Below are 11095 nucleotides of genomic sequence, written 5' to 3'. Positions count from 1 at the left end.
TTCTGAACTAACTGTAGCTTGTTTAATAATGATGCATCCACCTAGTAATGCATTACAATAGTCTATTCTGGAGGTCATGAACGCATGGACGAGCTTCTCTGCATCGGATATAGACAACATGTTTCTTAGCTTAGAAATATTTCTAAGGTGAAAGAAGGCTGTTTTTGTAAATTGGTTGATATGAATATTAAAAGACAAGTTGCTATCTAAAATAACTCCCAGGTCTTTTACTGTTGAACTAGTGGTTACAGAACATCCGTCTAAATGCAGGTTGAGATGCTGGAGCTTCTGTATGCTAGTTTTTGGGCCGATGAGCAAAATCTTCGTCTTATCAGAATTTAAAAGTAGAAAGTTATGGGTCATCCAATCTCTTATTTCCTTAACACACTCAGTTATCCGAGTTAATTGAGCTTTATCGCCTGGTTTTAATAAGATATATAGCTGGGTATCATCAGCATAACAATGGAAGCTAATTCCATGCCTTCTAATAATATTTCCTAAGGAAAGCATGTATAGTGTGAAGAGCAGGGGTCCTAGAACTGAACCTTGTGGCACACCATAATTCACTAGCATTAGCCTGGATAGCTCTCCATTTAAATCTACGAAATGGCAATGATCGGACAGGTAGGATTTAAACCAGCTTAATGCATTATGCATAATGCATTACACTAACCCATCATGAATCACATTATGATTTTTATACGATTTTCGGAATCTAAACCAGGAAAACATGGACGTTTACATTTCCTTCTTTTGCTCAATTTTTTATTTGCACAATTGCAAAAAAACCTTTTATTTGATTTCTTTTTTTTCTACTATTCTTTATCTACTTTTATTTCCATGTGCATTCTTCTTCTTCAGCATTGGACAGTCATAAGTGGGACATGTCCCACTCTGTACAAATGTGTACGTGACAAATTAAATAAAATTTGATTTGTTTTGATTTAAGCAAAAGCACCATTTCGATCTGTGAATCATTTAAAACATTCAGTGACTAATATCATGTCAAACATTTGATCAATGCAGAGATAAAATTATGGAGAAAATCGTAGGCGAGTGTACAGACAAAGAAACCAACACAGAAACACAGGAGGAAACAGAAGCAGAAGAAAGAAAAGAAGATGGTTGGTATACTTAAAGAACTCAATTACATAAACTTGTACTGTAGTCAAATATGAAGGATGCTGATGAAACTCATTGTGTAATAAACAAATCCTGTGCTATTCTTATCTCGTGTTTCAGACCTAAACAGTAAAGTGTGTCAGAAAGCCTGGGAGCCACACTTCTACTGCAACCTTAATAAGGAGATTCATTACTACGTTGGACACGAAATCAAAATCTACGAGTCTCTTGATTCTTATGGTGCCACCATCTGGCCCGCGGTAAGAAGCCACTGTCTTAACTCGAAATAAGCACCAAATTATTGGAAATATCGTGAAAAATAATACCACGTGAAAAGATGTAGTTTAAATTGGCCTGCAGAGTATGAATAGTACTGAGTCTTGTCCTGTAATGTCTAATTGATCAGAGTTTGTAGAGGAGTCTTGGTTGTTTCATGCTCTTTTGTAGGTTTGTGCAAGTTCACAAACCAGCCGAAGCAACCAGGTCTAGGGCTGGAACTAATTTATGATACCATCAACCGTCACAAGAGCTTCTGAAACACCAGCCAGAAAACAGCCCTTGAGCATTAATGACCCATGTTCATATTTTATACCAGGGTTTCATATCCTTGCATGTAGTTTATTTTTGTTGCCAAACATCCTGATGACCAAAAAGTTATTTTGGTTCTATTTGGCAATAACATTATTATAGTTCGAATGATGCTTGGTAAGGTTTAGGTGGTGGATTTTGTGTGCTGCTATTTCAAACAGTTAGATGTTATGAAACATTTTATTTTTAGATTTGACCACCACTAATTATGACCAAACTAAACTGTGATCTTGTTCTCTCTTTCTTCATCGTTCTCTCTGGGTGGTTACCAAAATGCTCATAGGTCCAAAATCCGGGCAACTGTTTCAGATATGTGAAATATTTTATTATGGCACTGGTGCTAACGAAATTCTTACTGCTTATTTATTTTTATATCAACTACCTCATTTGTGCCGGTCAACAGCAACCATCTACCCATTTCTAAACCATCTGTGGTTTGAGTTACCTCATATGGACAAGAAACAAGGTTCAGCTGCTGGGATGGAAAATGTCACAAATGAACTAAACAAAAAAAAAATCCAAACTGCACTATGATAACCCGAACATTCCAGCCATATGTACACTTACCAGAGACCTAAATACTATACACAATATAAACAAAAGTTAATATACATCTGACCATAAGATTCACGTGTTTTTTTGCACTACCACATTTAGTTCCCATTTGCTTCCATTATTCTGAGATGTTCCACTAGATCTTGTGATCATTCAACCACAAGGGTGTAAGTAAAGTCAGGTACTGATGTAGGTAATGTGAGGAGGCCTGGGGTGCAGTCAGCTTTCACATTCATCTCAAAGGTGTTCAATAAGGTTCAGAGCGATATAGGAGGCCACTAAAGATCTTTCATTCAATTCCAACCCATGTAAATCATATGTTTATGGAGATGGCTTTGGGCACAGAGGTTGGAACAGGTTTGGGTCTCCTAGTTTAGGTGAAAGAAAGAAATCATGCTACCACATCCAGAGACGTCCTATACCATTGTGTGCCTTTAACTTTTTGGGGATAAAACACTTAAAACTTTCTTTCGGCTTCTCCCATTAGGGGTCGCCACAGCGGATCATCCGCATGTTTGATTTGGCACGTTTTTATGCTGGATGCCCTTCCTAACGCAACCCACCCCATTTATCTGGGCTTGGGACCGGAACTAGGAGTGGCTGGGATTGGTTCCCTGACCACTAGACCACCAGGGACCCTTGGGGAAAAAACACTTATGGCTGGAAAAAGTCAGGTCCATATATTGTATTTGCTTTTTGTGTTTTTTTTTTTTTTTGTTTTTTTACATGTAGGGACTCGCACTATGTCAGTATCTGGATTCTAATAAAAAAAAGATTAATCTGCAAGACAAAGCAGTCTTAGAGCTTGGAGCAGGAACTGGCATAGTATCCATTGTCGCCAGCCTCTTGGGTGAGCTTGCACAGAAATTCAATATGGTTGTAAATGAGTCATGTTTTGTGTCTGTTAAACAATGATAATACAATAAGTATTTTACAGGTGCTTGGGTAACTGCTAGTGACCTTTCTGAAGTCCTGGGAAACCTGCGCAGTAACTTGTGCAGAAACACAAGAGGCTACTGCAGATACACACCTCAAGTGGCATCGCTGTCATGGGGCTATGACCTGCAACGGACCTTTCCTCGGTCTGTTTATCACTATGACTACATTCTGGCCGCAGACGTGGTCTACCATCACGACTTCTTAGACGAGCTCTTAGTAACCATGCGCCATTTCTGCCAACCAGGCACAACCGTGATCTGGGCCAATAAGATCCGCTTTGCGTCTGATCTGGTGTTTACGGAGAACTTTAAGAAGACCTTTAACACCACTTTAATTGCAGATATGGGAGAAGTTAAAATTTACTCTGGTACCGCAAAAAATGAGGTAGAGAACGACTGTTCAGTGATGATGTTAAATGATGCAGCAAAGCAGGAAAAGGACTCTACAGAGTGCGAAACTGCATATAGTAACAAGAACCAGGATAAATATGCTAATAAGGACGAACTGAATGAATCCAACGGAGATACAAGGCAAAGGAACGCCAGTGAAACAGGAGAAGAAACTGAAGACAATGGTCATGCTAAATACAAAGAAGGTAGGCCATTTAGAACTGTGCCATGTCATCCCCTAAATCAGACACTGCCAAAAGTCCCAGACATGTCATAAGATGAACTCATTACTCACTATGATGTTTCCAACATTTTATATATACAGTTTAGATACTGTATGTATAAAGCTTTGCAGACACTTGACCATAAGTTCGGTGTGTGCATTTTGAAAATCCCATTCTACATTTAGTCCCTATTTGACTCCACTCTTCTGGAAAGATGATCCACTAGATTGCTTGCTTGTGGATATTTGAGTTCATTTAGCCTTGTTAGCATTAGTAGGTCAGGTACTTCTGTAGGGTGTGGAGGTCTGGGATACAGTCAGCATTTCAATTCATCTCAAAGGTGTTCATTAAGGTTGAGGTTAGAGCTTCTATAACAGGCCACTCAAGATCCCACTCCAACCCATTTTTTTTAGATGTACGGTTAATATAAATGTAATATATACCATTAAGGCATCAGATTTTGATATTATATCATTATGATATATTGATATTATATCATATCGTTTTGTCCTCAAAGCTGATGTGTTAAAAGCAGAAAAATGGGCAAGCGTAAGGATTTGAGCAAGTTTCACAAGGACCAAATTGGGACGTCTAGACGACTTGGTCAGAGCGTCTTTAAAACTGCAGCTCTTGTGGGCTGTTCTTGGTCTGCAGTGGTTAGTATCTATCAAAAGTGGTTTAAAGAAGGAACAGCGGTGAAGCGGTGACAGGGTCATGGGCGGCCAAGGTTCATTGATGCACGTGGGGAGCGAATGCTGGTTCGTGTGGTCCGATCCAACAGACAAGCTCCTGTAGTTCAAATTGCTAAAGAAGTTAATGCTGTTGATAGGGGTTGGGCAAAGATACATAAAAAAAAAGGTATTTTACAAATACTAAAAAATACTTGTACAAGGGAGCATGAGATTTTTTCTCAAACCTTCAATCAATTGGTCTGTTTTATCTGTTCCTTCACCATTACACTGACTCAGTTGAAGTAAACAATGTTTGATAACAACAGCTTTTCTCTGGCCGAGTCATGCAATAAATCTGACATATGCAACCAGATAACAGATGAAATATTCACATACATAATCCCTGTGATCTCCCAGAAGAAGGTTAGTTTTAAAGTAACCAACAGTTTAATGTTTAACAGTTTGCTATTCATAATTGGATCCTAATTTAGTTACTTGGTGTTTGGTAACAAAGGGCTACTTTATATCAGCAACACTGACTCAATTACAAACAAATCATTCGTAAGAAGACGACTGATGGCACCTGCATTCATAGCAACTAGTATGTAAATAATGTAATAATGATTATTTGATTGTTAATCATAAATATAATAACATATGATGTGTCAGGCAGTCATTTATGCAATTGTGTGAAAAATCATGATTATTCTAAACAGCTATTTCAATTAGGGTACAATATTTTTTTTATAATTAATACACTGCAGTATCCACAGGGGAATAAAGTTGATCAGTCACACCATGAAGTTATGGGAAAGAGTAGTGGAAGCCAGGCTGAGGGAAGAGGTGATCATCTGTGAGCAACAGTATGGTTTCATGCAGAGGAAGAGCACCACAGATGCCTTATTTGCTTTGTAGTTGATGGAGAAGTATAGAGAAGGTCAGAAGGAGTTGCATTGTGTTTGTGGATTTAGAGAAAGCGTACGACAGAGTGCCGAGAAAGGAGTTGTGGTATTGTATGAGGAAGTCAGGTGTGGCAGAGAAGTATGTGAGGGTGGTGCAGGACATGTATAAGGACAGTGTGACAGCAGTGAAGTGTGCAGTAGGAACGACAGACTGGTTCAAGGTGAATGTTGGACTGCATCAAGGATTGGCTCTGAGCCCTTTCCTGTTTGCAGTGATGATGGACAGGTTGATAGACAAGGTCAGACAGGAGCCTCCGTGGACTATGATGTTTGCGGATGATATTGTGATTTGTGGTGAAAGTAGTGAGCAGGTTGAGAAGAGCCTGGAGAGGTGGAGGTACGTGCTGGAGAGAAGGGGAATGAAAGTCAGTAGGAGTAATACAGAGTACATGTGTGTGAATGAGAAGGAGGGCAGTGGAGTGGTGTGGTTGCAGGGATAAGAGGTGGTGAAAGTGGAGCAGTTCAGGTACCTGGGGTCAACAGTGCAACGTAATGGAGAGTGTGTTAGAGAAGTGAAGAAAAGAGTGCAGGCAGGGTGAAGTGGGTGGAGAAGAGTGGTAGCAGGAGTGATTTGTGATAAAAGAATATCTGCAAGAGTGGAAGGGAAAGTTTATAGGACTGTGGTGAGACCTGCAATGTTGTATGGTTTAGAGACAGTGGCATTGAGTAAAAGACAGGAGGTGGAGCTGGAGGTAGCAGAGCTGAAGATGTTAGGGTTTTCTTTGGGAGTAATGAGGATGGACAGGATTAGAATTGAGTTTATAAGAGCGACAGCTCATGTAGGACGTTTTAGAGACAAGGTGAGGGAGGCGAGATTGAGATGGTTTGGATATGTGCAGAGGAGGGACATGGGGTATATCAGTAGGAGAATGCTGAGAATAGAGCCACCAGGAAAAAGGTAAAGAGGAAGATGGAGGAGGAGGTTTATGGATGTGCTGAGGGGAAGGCATGCAGGTAGTTGGTTTGAAGGAGGCAGATGTGGAGGACAGGGGGGTATGGAGACGGATAATCCGCTGTGGCGACCCCTAATAAAAGAAGCCGAAAGAAGAAGAATGCATTTTTATTTATCAAACATTGGACGCCTATATGAAATCTGGCAGCCTGCAGGTTTCTTTCCTTCACCACCTTCTTCCATTTGGATCAGTTTTCTGTTCTGATCTCAACAAGTCTGGGCAAAATACTGAGTAGGCAGTAATCAGAGGCTGCATTTTTATGGTCATCATGTAGACTTCATACAAAGTATGTCAAAAATACAAAAATACAAAACACCAAAGTAGTTTGATACAAAATATGAAGTAATTTTCATCAGCCAAATTAAACACCAATTACAAAATACTATTTTATATTTGAAATACATGCATCATAAATACTGCTCGACAGGTCAGGACAGTTTTGGTAGCAAAAGGGGGACCAACACAATATTAGGCAGGTGATCATAATGTTATGTCTGATCGGTGTAAATTTCAATCAATATAGTTGATAAAAAATATAAATACCATTTTTTTTTGCAGAATCACATGACTCAGAGGGGAATGAACAACTGGTCTTCCAGACACCAGGCATGGACAATAAACAAGACATTTACAACTTTGTAGGTCACAAAATCTGCATTGAAATATTCAATGGTGATACCATCAGTCCAGCTGTAAGTAGTCTATTAATTACATGCCAAGTGAAAGATGACTATTAATTGACATTTACACTTTATATAAACTTTCTTATCCAGACAGTGGCTTTATGCAAATACTTAGAAACACCAGCAGGCCAAGAGCAGATTGTTCTCCTTGACCGTACTGTACTCGAGTTGTGTGCAGGCACTGGATTGCTGTCAGTAGTAGCTACATTGTTGGGTAGGCTTTACAATATACATATTTTTTATAAGAACATTATCAAGGACAAATACTAAGCTGGAAAATTGTCTTGTAGGTGCCAGAGTAACAGCTACGGAACAACCAGAACTCTTGGAGAACCTAAGAAGTAATTTGCATCGCAATACAAGAGGTCGTCAAAGGCACGAACCCCAAGTGACAGCACTAAGTCACGACCTGGAGCGAAACTTCCCTCATTCCAAGTGTCGTTATGATTACGTGCTGGCAGCTGAGGCGCTCGACCACTATGACTGCTTTACTGAGCTATTGGTTACCATGAGACATTTCTGCCAACCAGGCACAAATCTGATCTGGGCTGTTAAAGCGTGTTATCCAGCTGACCTGATCTTTATTGAGGACTTCAATCAAGCTTTTCTGACCAGTCTGCTAGCAGAGCTGGATGAAGTGAGGATTTACTTGGCAACTCATAGAGCCTCAGATAGTGAAGATGACTTGATGAAAACCACAGGCTCAGAGGAAAAGATGGAAAAGTGTCAAACAGCATTTGAGTTTACAGATGAAGAGATCTCACCAAGCAAAAAGACACAGGAGGACAAAAACTACAGTACAGATATTAACAGAAATGAGGGACGAGGTGTCCAAGCGGTCATAAATGAACAGAAAGAAGAGGATGTGCAAAAGAAGTATAATGAAGGAAATGACAAGGAACATGGAAGCTCTGAAGAATGGGAAGAGTCCCATAGTCATGATGTATCAGAATCATTCCCTACAGGTAATATAACGTAGTTATAGTTATAGAATTTTATTAATCGGTGATTGTGTTTATTTGTCCTTAATTATTATTGTATATCCTTTCTATAACACCATTTTAGTCACAAGTTTGAAAAAAAGTTGAAAAAAATCTAAATTTAGACTTCTTTTACATGGAACTTACCCCACTGTAGAACAAATAAAGATTGATCTTTTCACAAGATTATAGTCGTAGCAATATGAGAATAAAGGCTTAATATTTTGAGAAAAATGTCAAACTTACGAGAATAAATTTATAGCAATACAAGAATAAAATCTAAATATTTTAATAATCAAGTCAAAAGTGTGCCACATATGCTGAACTCCTTCAGGGGCGATTTCTTTGATCATCATCCTCATAGTCCCTTGAGAAACATCTCTTCTTCGAATACATTTACATTTACATTTGCGGCATTTAGCAGACGCCCTTATCCAGAGCGACGTACAAAAGTGCTTTGAGTCTCCAGCAATGAATAAATCTACACTGGTACGCAAGATTACAAACTTAATATAAATATAACTGGAGTTCTACAAAGCAAACTTGGAAAGTGCTAATTTAGGTATTTCAGGAAGAGGTAGGTCTTCAACCTTGAACATAGCCAGGGAATCTGCAGTATGGACATCTAGGGGAAGTTCATTCCACCGCCTCGGTGCCAGAACAGAGAAGAGCCTAGAAGAATACTTACCTCTCATTCTGAGAGAAGGAGGTACCAGTTGAGCAGTGCTGGAGGATCTCAGACAGCGTGGTGCAGTGAGAGATGTGATGAGGTCACTGAGGTAAGATGGCACTGGTCCATTTTTGGCCTTGTAGGCCAGCATCAGTCTTTTGAATCTGATACGTGCAGCTACTGGAAGCCAGTGGAGGGAGCACAGCAGTGGGGTGGTGTAGGAGAACTTGGGCAGATTAAACACAAGTTTTGCAGCTGTGTTTTGGATCATTTGCAGTGGATGAATAGCGTTCAGGGGAAGACCTGCCAGCAGAGAGTTGCAGTAGTCGAGTCTTGAAATGACAAGAGACTGAACAAGCACCTGGGCAGCCTGTGTGGACAGAAATGGCTAAATAGCATACAGATGTAACCATCGATATCCTTGGAGTCAACCACTGGTTGCCATTTCAGACTGCAAAAAAGAGGCCTTAGTGCCTGTCTGATTTTTTTCTTTGGAGTAAATTGTTTTCCTCAGAACCGCTGCAGTCTTCATTTACTATTTATTACTCTGTGCTGACGTGCCAAAAGACAGAATTTTTCCTATTTCTGAATTCTAAACAAAAGCAGGATCTTCCACCTCCATTTTAAGCACAGCAGCGAAACGTTTATCGCATTTCTGTGATTTTTCTCAAAATATTACTACTTATAGTCTTGTATTGTTACAACTTTATACTCAAAAACTTTAGACTTTATTCTCATAATTTCAACTTTATTCTCAAATTCTTTTGACTTTATTCCCTATATATGTATTTATATATTTTTTTACATGGCACTAAAATGCCATCGCCCCTTTATCAGATGACACCGATGAACAATCATCTTGTCAAAGGATTTGGGAATCCAAGTGGACCTTCTTCCAAAGCAAAGAGATTCACTACTTTATGGGTCACAAAATCGTCATAGAGGAGTCCTTTGACTCATATGGCGCAATGATTTGGCCTGCGGTAAGTCTTTATGGAGAACGACAGAGGGAAATGTATCATCTGACTTGATTCATATTCATTGGTGCTAATTTCAGGAACGTTTGACCTGTGTTTTTGCAGGCAGTTGCTCTTTGTAAATTCCTGGAAACCTCTGAAGGGAGGCAGCAAATTAACCTACTTGACAAAACAGTTCTGGAGATTGGCGCAGGGACTGGTCTTCTTTCGATTGTCCTAACCTTGCTTGGTAGGTCTTGCGTTGGTTGTCCACATATATACCTTTATTCTATATATGCAGTAAATGAATGAATCGTTTGAAATTGTGTCCGTAGGTGCCAAATTAACAGCCACTGACCTGCCGGATATCTTAAGTAACCTGAGATTCAATCTCGACCGGAATACCAGGTCTTTGCGCCGACACGACCCTCAAGTGAAAGAACTTTCCTGGGGTTACGAGTTAGAAAAACCCTTCCCTCGCTCCTCAAACCGCTATGACTATGTCGTGGCAGCTGACGTGGTTTACCATCATAACTTCCTGGGTGAGCTTCTTGCCACCATGCATCATTTCTGTCAGCCGGGCACAACTCTCATCTGGGCTAACAAGATCCGATATCCGTCTGACCTGACCTTCTTAGAAAACTTCAAGAACCTTTTCCACACCACACTACTAACAGAGATGGATGAAATAGGGATCTATAGTGCCACGTATAAAGTTTCATAAAGAGAAAAGATGACGTTAAAACTTTTTTTATTATTATTTGGGAATGTGAACTGTGCATGCAATGAAAATTAAAGTATTTCATATTTCCCCTTTGGCCACTTACCTTTAATGAAACCATGTGGGCTTCATGTGTGTGCCTTTTTAAGAATAACTTCTGAAGTCTGTGCGACACCCTCTGCTATTTCCTTGCTTAATTTATACTACTTAAATACTCGACAGACAAAATAAACATCCATTATTTCCTTTCCCAGAGTCTAAACAAAGTCTGAGTTGTTTGTGCAGGTGTTGGAATGTGAAGCGATGGCATCTAACACTCGAAACCACATCCGTTTTAATAAACACTGGCTTTATACTTGCTTTATAACATGGCAACTATGTGCAAGTTTGACAAGTTTAATACAATCAATTTATCGTATTATTACTTTTATTATCACATACAGTGGCAGGCCGTCCAAAATATACTTTTGTCCATGAATATGCATTCAATTTAATCCCAATAGTCACTTCTCTTCCTTTGTTTCTCTTGAAAATGTTCTACCCAAGTAGAATTTCGTTTTGTAACCAATCAGATTTCAGTCTTTACATTACATTTTGCCAGGGTCTTTTTTTTAACCATAAACTTTGTTGCACAAAGCTGTTGCTTTGACAAATCAGACTGCGATTTGGTTCAAGTCCAAGG

General features: G+C 39.5%; 1 protein-coding gene across 1 annotated transcript; it reads left to right on the top strand.

Annotated features, from left to right (window-relative positions):
* The first annotated feature begins 1036 nt into the window (after positions 1–1036).
* On the top strand, positions 1037–10112 carry LOC124378621. Its single transcript, XM_046838353.1, has 9 exons — positions 1037–1058; positions 1243–1382; positions 2998–3115; positions 3203–3799; positions 6962–7095; positions 7177–7300; positions 7377–8051; positions 9819–9942; positions 10028–10112. Exons 1-8 carry the CDS (start codon positions 1037–1039, stop codon positions 9833–9835), a joined length of 1827 nt encoding a protein of 608 aa, XP_046694309.1. The 3' UTR covers positions 9836–9942; positions 10028–10112.
* Positions 10113–11095: the final 983 nt, after the last annotated feature.

This window comes from Silurus meridionalis, chromosome 24 (assembly GCF_014805685.1).
Source record: "Silurus meridionalis isolate SWU-2019-XX chromosome 24, ASM1480568v1, whole genome shotgun sequence".
In the NCBI taxonomy this organism is placed as follows: Eukaryota; Metazoa; Chordata; class Actinopteri; order Siluriformes; family Siluridae; genus Silurus; species Silurus meridionalis.
Note: the sequence above shows the minus strand (reverse complement) of the source record. Positions and strands in the feature narration are given on the sequence as shown.